Raw genomic sequence first — 10,847 nt, forward strand, 5'->3', positions numbered from 1 at the left:
GGGCATTCATTCTCAGGGCGAACGTCCGATCTTTCCTCTTCTCTTCGGGTCGACCTGAAACTCATTTTTTTCCATCTGACCGCGATAGGTTTATAGTTTCCCTCGCTCGTGCATTCTTAATGACAACAATGGACATCCCCGGATCGATTCTCTCTCGATTCTCTCCCTCGTATTCGACCGTTTTTTTTTTTAGAATGGCGGAGCAAGGGGACGGAGACGTGAAAGAAACAAAAAGAGAGCCTGCGTTCTCGGCGACAGATTCAATCTCGCGTGACGTTCATCAGACTGTCAACAGTGTGTCAACTTAACAGCGTTGCCCGAGCGGAGACACGATATGGGTCTCGGACGCGCGTGTCGCGGTTGCGAACGGCGAGACGCGAATTCCTCGGTCCTCTCGCGCGGCGCGAGAGCCCCCGCGGGGGACGTCGATTGCGCGCTACGCAGGTATGTCAGGTACGTGTCGCTCGCGGGGAGAGGGGAGAACCCGGGGGGGGAGGGAAAAGGTCGGCGACGTCCGCGACTCCGGCAACAACAGCGACTGTCAACGATGCGTCAAACGGAGTATCGCTCGACTTTTTCGACGTAGTAATGCGCCTCGGGAACCTACAATAATCGAAAGATAGAGAGAGATGGATTCAAGGCGAACGTCAGTGTCGTCAGTTCCTCCTTCTCCTCCTCCTCCACCTCGTCATCGTCGTCGTCGGTTCTCGCGAGGTTAATCACCAATGGTGCGAGACATCAGACACGCGCGTGACACCGGACCAGGCGGTGTCCGGAAAGCGGCCGTCGCGGTCGCGGCGACGGCGACGAAAAGGAGGCGATGGAGGAAAGGAAGGCGAGGGAGAATAATTCTCGCACGTCTATACGTACCTTCAGAGCGTTCAGGTCAATGTCGTCGAGCGAGCAGTTAACGCTCGGTGCCAAATTATGCGCCATCTTGATACGCCACTCGCGTTCCCCCCGCTGTATAGCTCTCTCTCTCTGCCTCACTCCTCTTCGCTCGCTCGTTGGAGCTCACCGATTACACCGAGAACACCGTTCCGAACGATTCCGCCGTCCAGCAGAATGTCGTCGCACTTGCTCTCTTCCCTCGCTGCTACAGTATCCTTTCTCCTTCTTTATCCTTCTCTCTCCCTTCTTCCCTCGCGCTATCTCTCCCACGGCTCGCCGCTCGCGAGTCGGACGAAAATACAAGGGCGGAGAAAGGAAAGGAGCCGAAAGACGCGTTCTTCTCGCGGCTTAGCTGCCTTCACTCGGTCGCACCAGCACTACAAAGACACGCGGGGAGCATCACCCGACCTCCAGGGGAGCAGACGGTTGGTCCTGGCCGAGCCCGAAGCGAACGGCGACGGTCGGACGGCTACGCGAACGGCTTATCGAACCGCGGCGGCGGCGATACGCGCGACGACGATCTGCAGGGCGGAGACGCACGCGGAGCGGCGACGACGGTGCGGCACATGGCGCGCGCGGAACACACTGAGAAGCGGACTGCGGACTGCGGACGGACAGCTCCGGAGGACCGGAGGAGCCTGTCGGAGCCGAGGAGAGCGGAGGATACGCCGGAGGAGGGCCGTCTAGCGGTCAAACCGGACAGCGTCGCGCCTCCATCACTCGTTTCGTTCCCTCTCTCTTTCTTCTCTCTCCTTCCCGCCTCCCCGCCCTTCCTCCCTCTCTCGCGGCTTTTTTTCTCGCACGCGACACGCGAAGGGTGCGCCGAGTCGGGCCGAGTTCGATATATCGCGCGCGCTCTCTCTTTCTCGTAACTTCGTAAGACGACGGAGACGCGAGATCCGCGAGACGTCGCTGGTTTATACCGATATCGTCATAGCGGATGCGGGAGAATTCGGGGCCGAGACGAGCCGAGACGAGCCGAGGCGAACCCACACATCTACCGCGTCTACCACACGTCAATGTCTCTTTCTCGTCCGTCTCGACGAGTGTCAGCGAAGCGACTGCACCGTTTTGCACCGCCGTGCACCGTGCGCCGCGCCGGGCTCGCGCACGCCTCTTTTCTCTCTTTCTGTCTTTCGAAGCGCTCGTTGTTCGCGCGATTGCACACCGCTAAAACGCGCCCGCTGACGTCAACCGCTGGGTTAAGCCAACATGGCGATGGAACACACCTCGATCCACAATATATATTTGAGATGTATACGCGTTGACTGACTACATACTACATGTTGCATACGTATATGCTACGCCGCCGCCCTTATTACGAGCGCACATACGCACGTGTATGTATGCGCGCGCGCGCGCAAGATGGTCGGTAACCTCGGCAAATAATGCGTATTACCGCGACATCTAGCGATATAGGAAAAGAAATCGAGATTCAATTATGTTATAATTATCGATAAGCTCTTTTGCTTATCTAACTTTAAATTAATTAATAAAAACGAAACTTATAATTTCCAAGTTTAATCAGAGATCACCGTTCGAATGAATATAAAAATTAGATTTTGATAGTTTAGTTCCCTTTATTCCAATTGGTCGAATTCCAGTCTCCCATTCGCGATTCTCAATCTTTGGGGCTCGATCCTCGAGTTCATTCGCAAGAGACGTATGCAAATTCTGCTCTTATAACAGAAAAATCACAAAAGCAATTGATTGGAATTTACACATATTTATCTTGCGAGTAAATTACCGGCCGTAGGAAGCGCCGCGCGGGAAGACGCGATCGGTAAAGTCGACAACGTCGCCTCATGGTCTCTCTCTCTCTCTCTCTCTCATTCATGTCTCATCCACACGCACAATTGTCTCCTTATCTACCTACGCGCTCTCCTCCGCGCGAGGCGTAGCGCGTAGCGGCTGTGTGCGCGTGCGCGCACGCGAGTTCCGTGAAATCCGTGTATGTACACAACGGTGAAGCGAGCCGTGCGGATGCGTCCGTGAGATACCTCGAAATGTCAGATTCGGCGAAAATTCACGGTAAGTGTTCGGTGACGCGAGGGGACACGCCCCACGATTCGCGCGTCCGCAATTTTCGCAGCTGAACGCTGCTCGTCGCCGAACGAGTGTCGCGCTTACGTATTTTTTTTTTCTCTTCTTTTGTCAATCCGAAAATCCGGGAAGAGAAAAATCCCGTTTCTCCCTTTTTCTCCCCCTCCATCCTCTCCCCCGATAACGCGAAGGTGTAATTGCTTGCGTCGGGCCGTGGAACCGTGTACCGTCGTCCTACCGTCGCCGCGCGCTTCCTGCGCATGTTTATGAGACGGGAAATAGGGCTGGAGCCTCTCCGCGTGGATTCTTGATTACCGTGATCTCTGTCAATTGGTACGAAGTAGGCGTTTACGATACGTCAGATACGTGCGACGTGCGATACGGTGCTACGGCTACTCGCGCGATGAAGCAACGCGAGATACATTCTCCTCGGCGGATGTTTATTTTGCGTGCGCGGAGCTCGATAGATGGCAAATGGTGAGATAATCGGATAACGGAACCATCCCGACGTGTTACTTGCGCTGTCTGTCGGAACGCCGTACGTTCCGTGCGCGAGCTGTACGTGCTATATTTGGATTGTATATATGTGAAGTCTCACGTTTCGAAACGTCACGTCACATATGCGAGTTCTATTTTATTCCGGCTTGACGCTTTAATGCCACCCTCTATGCTTCCGCGTTAAAAATTAACGCTTGATGATAATGTAATTTGTATATTCAAGAAGGTGCAATTGTATGTTATTTTTTAACATTATTTTTTATGCACTTGATTTAGGATAAACTTCTAGTTTTTTATATCTTAAAAATTAACGCTTGATAATAATGTAATTTGTATATTCAAGAAGGTGCAATTGTATTTTTTAACATTATTTTTTATGCACTTGATTTAGGATAAACTTAGTTTTTTACATCCTAAAAATTTATTAATATATTGTCGTTTGTATTTATTTTATATAGATACGTATTGTTTAAATTATACTAGTCTTGTACATTTTTTAAAATTTATTGATATACTGGCGTTTGTATTTATCTTGTGTATTTTATATATGTATTGTTTGTATTGTATCACGAGCAATATTTTTCAGAGGAGTAGAAAGATGCTATGGCTACCTCGGTTGTATCGCGCAACGACGAGGAGGAGTTGAATGGGGAAACAGAGTCGGAGGCCAGTAGTATATGCCAAGGCTCGGTGATCTCCACCGTACCTGATCGCCATGGATTCCTGGGCGGTTCGCAATACAGTCCGGAGAGGTAATTCAGCCCTCTTTAACGTGATAACATTTCAATAGAATAGCTATTTCAAATGAAATTTAAATTTTATTTGAATGCAATAAAACTTTGTGGGATAGGAAGCAGGCCATACCGCCCGATGTAATCCTGCGAAGGGAGAGAAAATGGATACAGATGCTGAACAACTGGAGCCTCTTTATGACCACGAATTACCGTAAGGTCCGCGAAAGGTGCCGCAAGGGTATACCACCCTCCGTGAGACTGCGTGCCTGGCTGAACTTGTGCGGCGGTCAACTTCTGATGAATGAAAATCCAAATTTGTACGAGGAGTTGATCAAGCGACCTGGCGATCCTAAGTATATAGAGGACATCAAGAAGGATCTCCATCGTCAGTTTCCGCACCACGAGATGTTTGTCGAGAACGCGCCTGGGCAGCAGGAACTGTTCCAAGTTCTCAAGGCGTACTCCATTCTGAATAGCAAAGTAGGCTACTGCCAGGCTCAAGCGCCCATCGCCGCGTTTTTGCTGATGCACATGCCGGCGGTTCAGGCATTCTGGTGCCTCGTGGCGATATGCGACAAGTATCTCATTGGCTACTACAGTCAGGGGATGGAAACGTTGCTGCGCGATGGTGACATCCTATTCGCTCTTCTGAAGAGAGTCTCTCCCGTTGCGTACAAACATCTAGTTAGTATACACTATACACGAATCCTCATGCGAACTTTCGATGTAGCTATATCGCACATTTTAGAAAAGCTTTATTCTAGAAATATAAATGAATTCTAATCATACGTTGAATTTCTGAAGACAAAAGCAATTAATATAATTTTTGTTTTTTGAAAAATGTAGATGATATGAATTTTGGTGCGACGTCCTTTATAGACTGATCATAAATTAGATAGGGATTTAATTAATCAAATATTTATTATTTTAGAAAAAACAAAAAATGGAACCGATCTTGTATATGACGGAATGGTTCCTGTGCGTTTACACGCGAACATTGCCGTGGGAGAGTATCTTGCGCATATGGGATATGTTCCTTTGCGAGGGCGTGAAAGTGATCTTCAAAGTAGGCCTGGTATTATTGAAAGGTAGTCTAGGTCGTTCTTCCCTTACCAAACGTTGTCCAACGACATACGAAACCCTCCAAGTTCTAAGAAACCCACCTCAACATATCATGGAGGAGGAGGCCTTGGTTTATCAGGTAAACACTTTTTAATGTAAATATTAATGTTACAAATTAAATTAATCAAGTAGCATTGTATAATAAAACTAAACTATGATCTAGTTAAGTTAAATTTAAAAATTATATAAAATTAGTAAATTTATTTAAATTTATAAATATAGTTTCTTCATATTTTTCAACAATTTTTATTAAAAAAAAATTTTTTAAATTAAAATTTTTAAATTAAAATTTCAAGTTGTGCTTTTGTATTTTATAAATAAGATCACAAAAATATCATTATACATTTATAACTTAATATTACAGATTCAGAGGTTAAATTTGAGCGAAGAGGATTTCGAATACGAGCATCAGAGGCAAATGTTGAAACGAAAGGCGGCGGCGGAGAAGGAAACTGCCAATCGAACTGACTGATGATTAAGTAGACGAAGATATGGGGCGAAATTATACATTTTAACATGTAGCGTCCCAACGTGTGCCTTCCTTTCCGTTCTTCTGATACTGTACAGATTCCGCGGTTTGTATTTAGAAGTCTTTCATATTACAAAGTCGAGGGATTTGACGAAAAGCGGATAGATACGTACACTCTCAAAATAGAAAGTGGTTTTCCATATACTTCGTGCACACATACATAGTACACATTCCCCGAGCAGCCGGAGTGCATTATTTATCTCTACTTCCTTCATTATTAGCCTTCATTATTAGTACGTGTATTATAAAAAAAGGTGCACAACACATTTGTAGGTTCACATAATACTATTTAATGGTATTTTCTCATATATTTCTAGTTGATCGTCATTCATGGTTAATACTATCGATATTTATGTACAAAAATTTACCGCATTTTTAAAATAAAAGTATATAGTATATGATAATGTTATACTAAATAAATATTATCTTTCGTTACTGCCGATCTTATATTAATCCTTACTGATCGAATGAATCTAACTTTAGATTAAGCAGCTTGTACTTGTAATATTTATAATAGCATAAAAGAGAAAGAGTTCCTACAATGATATTTATAATACACTTATTTCATATATATATACTAAATATCCCTTTTGCAATTAATAGCGTACGTCTTTCCCTCTATCGATTGCAGTCCAAATATTTTACGTACATTGCGGTATATACATTCACAGGTATTTTCAATCTTTAATGAAAGAATTGGGGTACTTTTACATTACGTTCTCTCAGCTGGCAGTGCTAAAGTTCTGCCAGCGATTGCGCCCGTCTATGGCATTCATCACAAAAGTCGTTAGAAAGTCATCGTTGTCAGCTACTCGCGCGTTGAAAAGTTCAAAGTGAGGCAGTTTCGGTAAAAACAACACGCCCATCATGAACAGAAGCGCCATGCTAATGAATGAGCCGATCGCCATGAAGAGCGGATTCATAATGTGCTTCTGAGTGCTCTCTGTGTTTTCCGCAGCCGCATACACTGGAACAATCTGTAAAGTAATGCGAATCACATGCGTTTATTGGCTATCTATTTTATATTCAATATGACAATAGAATCAAAATTATATTAGAATAAGTATGGGATGAATCTTACAAAATTATCCTATAAGAGATCCTATAGGATAATGTTAATTGAAGTTTTTTTTCAATCGATATCAAAGATTTATATACAATTAACACATTGAATGCCGGACCTAATTCGCTTGTCCTCCAGCGACGCCGGAATGAAATTTTTACTATTATATCCACATCTCAATAAACTATGTAATATAATTGAATTATGCAAAATTATCATACAATTATATTTATCACTTTAGACTATTATTTCAATATTAATTATATTTACAGAATTATAAATGTTATTTCTTACGAGTTTAATGCATCTTTTAAGTTTGGTAGGCCGATGACTGGCACGGCATTCGTTATTTGTTAATAAAACCGAAATATAATTATGTAATGCAAGAGGACACGTCAAAATTTGTATCCATGCTGCAGTACAGACTTGTTAAATTTATCCACATAATTTTTCGTGCGTATATTCAGTATCTACTATACACATGTAATATAAGGAATGTCTCGGTGTTACACAAGCTTGCGCAAGTTGTTCTTGCGCGTCGGCGTTTCGGCATAAAATTAGTTGGCGAATATCCAGCGATATCCTTGCGCGAAATGTGGTTACACCGGATATCTCCTGAGAAAAATCGGCGGCTCGGCGCCTAACGGACGATGCAACGGATCTCGTGACTTTCGCTTACCGCCGCGGCCTGGTGATCTCTCTGCAGCTCGGACGCGAAACTCTTCAACGGGAAGAAGTAATAGTTGTACATCGGTTTAACCGGTAGCTGCGGATGACCCGCCTGGGGCGGCGTGTTACCATTGCCGTTCACGGCATTGAGAGCCTGCGTCAACGACGCCACGCTGATCGCTGACCCTTTTTCCAAGGCCTTTTTGTATAACGCGGCCAGCTCCGCTCGCGTGAACGCCAGCGGCTCCGGCTGCTTCATCTTCGGGTAACTGGCCGCGGGGACGGGGTCGACGGGGTCGCGTACCTGGAAAATTTACGAGTATCATTCGCCCGCCTTGGCAATTAAAGAAATTGGGAATTAGACAAAATGATATCTTGAAGAATTAAAATGGATAGGGAAAGAGATAGAAAAAGGGCAATTATCGAGTTTCTAGATCAGTAGATCAACCATTAAGGTGAGACAAGAAAATGGAGATCGAAAGAATCGACTATCGAAGAATTAAAAATAAGTAAGAAGGGATAGAAAGAATTATTAGCTTTCCAGCTTACTAAAGATTAATAATAAAACTTAGAAAGAGATTAAAATTGGAGAAATTGACATTTTGAAGAATTTAATAAAATGGAAAGAATAAAAAGCAACTATAAAGAATTGTCAAATTTTCAGGGTACCAAAAATTAAAACAATTAAATGAAGAAAAAGATTGGAATTGGAGAAGTTTACAATTTAAATAATTAAAACGAGTAAAAAGGGATAGAAAGAAACGAGATAGAATTATTACGTTTTCCAGTCTAAGATTAAAAGTGCATAATTTCGCAAGATAAATCTCCACGAAAAAAGAAATCTCTTCCAATTTATTCGTTTTTCTTTTTTGTTTTAATTATATCTATTTAAATTGTAGGTACGTACCGCGTAGTATTCCGCTATATTGTTCGCGGCGGAGTGAGCCACGTGTTCGGCAGGCACACCCGCGATCGGCGACTTCTGCACATCCTGAGGGACGTTGTCGGTGCTGACCTTGCGATACCTGTTGACCTGGCCGAGATCGTGATAGCCCGCCTGCCGATAGCCCAGATTCGTCGACGACAACCGGTCGTGCATCGTCAAGCCATTAGACGCCACATTTAATTCCTGGAGCTCGATCATCACCTTCTGAAGATACTCGCCGCTCGACTCGGCGCCGCACGATCGTGCGTTGACAATGATCAACGATATTATCGCGGCGAGCCGCGACGGCTTTGATAGATTCATGCCGAATCGCTTATGCGGAGTCTTAGCGCCTATCGAAGGAAAGAATCGTCTGATTCAGTAGTCAATTAACACGGTTCTCTCTTTGTCGTTTATTTTACTTTATTCCACTTTACCGTACTTTTCTTACACACATGTACACTTACGTGCCACGAAGCATTTAGAACGTGTAAATTTATATCATATATCTTCGCATGTAAATGTTTAAAAGTAATAAATTGTCTAGAATATTTTATTTAATGAAATTTTTATAACTTATACTTCTTATTTTCTTAATTCTTTCTAAATTTCAGCGAGAAACGCTACAGTACGCGTGCGTTCGCACATTGTATTCAAGTATTCTTCTCGAAACTTTATTGAAATAATTAGAAATTAATTGTTAATCGATTATTATAAATATTTATGCTTGTTATCATACCAAAATATTGGTGTATAGAAAGAAAGATTCTTACGTGTTTATTAGAATATCTTCTAATCTTCGCGTTATCGATAACGCAGCCGAAACACATTTTCACTTCCGGGCGTCGATAAATCGACCTTTATAAATTCACGCGTATATTTCGCAAGATATAAAAAAAACAATGTCCTTCAATATCGCGTATCATCTCGTCGGCTTCCGAGCGATGATATGAGATCGAGAGAAAACCGGATGCGGGAAATCCAAACGGTTGCACAAGTTACGACGTTACACGATGAAAGTGTTACATCATTTTGAAATTAAATCGCTTTAATTAAGACGAGATAATATTCGAAGGCATGCACGCAGGAGGATCAGGTTTCTCTTGAGAAAGAAAGAGAGAATAAGCGGCGAGAATGTGTCGTCAACGACGAATCAATTTACAATTAATTTACACGAAAGGGAGACAATTATCCGACCACCGGCCGCCCCCTTGCTCGCGGATGTGCTCACAGCCGCCCGCGGTAATCAAAGGGTTAAATAAATCGACCCGTGTCGCGGCTCGAAATCACGCGCACGGATGATGCCTCTCCTCTCGCGCGGATGCGGGCGCACGTCTTTACGCACGTCGGGAAACTCTCGCGTGTCCGATCGAGGTGGATCGTCGCGCTCGTTCACGAAGGTACTATCGTGAACGCACTGAATTAACTTCCTTCACCGGCACATATTCCCCCCCACGTGCGTGTTCGAATCCTCGCGGACGGACGATGGACACTCCATATTCCGGCTGCTAAACGCACAATTCGGCCGGAATAAACGAGCGTAGTCAATCAAGGAGAAAATAATCGGTTTATGGACAAATTTATGAAGCAATGATTTTTTACTCGACCTAACTGGCCAGCTATTTACTGGCGAAGCAAAGTTCCATTTAAAGCCAAGGCAGAAGCTCGTATTGGCCTTGAATCGAATCTTTGGTCTTAAAAATTCTGTTGTACATTTTCCATAGGCCCGTTGAAAGAAATCGATGATTCAAGTTTATCCCTCAGAATCATGAATTTTTCCAATCTTTAAATTCAAGAACTTATTGAAAGATTATTAATTATTTTTCGAGAAATTAACGTTATCTACTATATATTTGAATTATTCTCCGAGGAAAAATTGAATCTACAATTTTTGCATGTAATTGTATAATTTAATTTTTTAATGACAAGAATTTATGTTTTTTAAAATACTGTTTTATTTCATATCGAGCATTTAATTTTCTTTACTGTAGGGAAAACATTTAGAAAGGAAAATTAATGTAATTATTATAATAATATGTAAGAATAAAAAAGAACAGAAAAACACATCTCAACATCTGTTCGATTAATTTTTTTTCAAGGACAAAAAAATGTATATAGATTAAATTCTTCTCAACTTCTTCGAATTCGTCCGTGTTACGCAGGAGATATCGTTTTATTTTACAGAACGAACTTTTAATTCTTTTATTTCAGTGTTCGTTTGCCGGAATTGCGGCTCAGAGTTGCATGTGCATGATTGAATTCCTTGACTCGAATCCTGTTCCTATTGAATCGAGTCCCTTCGATCACCTTCGATTAAAATGACCCACTTACGAATACATGTAACTTATTGTATCTCGATGTCGTGAAACCAGT

The 10,847-nt window shown here is 43.2% G+C and overlaps 3 protein-coding genes across 15 annotated transcripts in view; 1 reads left to right on the forward strand and 2 right to left on the reverse strand.

The window, feature by feature from the left end:
* The window catches only part of Msn (serine/threonine-protein kinase msn), a 28,397-nt gene extending 26,296 nt beyond the window's left edge, over positions 1-2,101 (reverse strand). For 5 of the 12 annotated variants that reach the window (XM_071772371.1, XM_071772365.1, XM_071772315.1 and 2 more), the window contains exon 1: positions 871-2,099. In XM_071772371.1, coding sequence (XP_071628472.1) covers positions 871-936 — 66 coding nt within the window. In that variant the 5' untranslated portion in view covers positions 937-2,099. Of the gene's footprint in view, positions 1-870 lie in introns of all 12 variants that reach the window. The other 7 variants (XM_071772324.1, XM_071772359.1, XM_071772340.1 and 4 more) reach the window with 4 other exon arrangements.
* A 648-nt stretch (positions 2,102-2,749) lies between these two features.
* On the forward strand, positions 2,750-6,221 carry Wkd (TBC1 domain family member whacked). Of its 2 annotated transcripts, none has more exons than XM_071772430.1 (5): positions 2,750-2,922; positions 4,019-4,184; positions 4,283-4,850; positions 5,098-5,367; positions 5,653-6,221. In XM_071772430.1, exons 2-5 carry the CDS (start codon positions 4,036-4,038, stop codon positions 5,758-5,760), a joined length of 1,095 nt encoding a protein of 364 aa, XP_071628531.1. In that variant the 5' UTR covers positions 2,750-2,922; positions 4,019-4,035; the 3' UTR covers positions 5,761-6,221. The 2 variants fall into 2 exon arrangements, with proteins under 2 accessions (XP_071628531.1, XP_071628540.1); XM_071772439.1 differs by lacking the exon at positions 2,750-2,922 and adding an exon at positions 3,002-3,411.
* A 33-nt stretch (positions 6,222-6,254) lies between these two features.
* LOC139809511 (uncharacterized) lies at positions 6,255-10,317 on the reverse strand. Its single transcript, XM_071772460.1, has 4 exons — positions 9,248-10,317; positions 8,457-8,827; positions 7,560-7,853; positions 6,255-6,794 (listed from the first exon to the last, which is right to left on the reverse strand). The coding sequence occupies exons 2-4, from the start codon at positions 8,796-8,798 to the stop codon at positions 6,540-6,542; spliced, it is 891 nt and encodes a 296-aa protein (XP_071628561.1). The 5' UTR covers positions 8,799-8,827; positions 9,248-10,317; the 3' UTR covers positions 6,255-6,539.
* Between the last annotated feature and the right edge of the window lie 530 nt (positions 10,318-10,847).

Source organism: Temnothorax longispinosus, chromosome 1, assembly GCF_030848805.1.
Source record: "Temnothorax longispinosus isolate EJ_2023e chromosome 1, Tlon_JGU_v1, whole genome shotgun sequence".
NCBI lineage: Eukaryota > Metazoa > Arthropoda > Insecta > Hymenoptera > Formicidae > Temnothorax > Temnothorax longispinosus.

Excerpts from the sequence above, each read along its gene's own strand:
- LOC139809511 (XM_071772460.1), bottom strand. The coding sequence starts at position 8,798 with ATGAATCTATCAAAGCCGTCGCGGCTCGCCGCGATAATATCGTTGATC. Across the intron at positions 7,854-8,456 it reads ATATAGCGGAATACTACGCG|GTACGCGACCCCGTCGACCC; the intron begins GTACGTACCTAC and ends TAAATTTTCCAG. Across the intron at positions 6,795-7,559 it reads GAGATCACCAGGCCGCGGCG|ATTGTTCCAGTGTATGCGGC; the intron begins GTAAGCGAAAGT and ends ATTACTTTACAG.
- Wkd (XM_071772430.1), top strand. The coding sequence starts at position 4,036 with ATGGCTACCTCGGTTGTATCGCGCAACGACGAGGAGGAGTTGAATGGG. Across the intron at positions 4,185-4,282 it reads TCGCAATACAGTCCGGAGAG|GAAGCAGGCCATACCGCCCG; the intron begins GTAATTCAGCCC and ends TTTGTGGGATAG. Across the intron at positions 5,368-5,652 it reads AGGAGGCCTTGGTTTATCAG|ATTCAGAGGTTAAATTTGAG; the intron begins GTAAACACTTTT and ends TTAATATTACAG.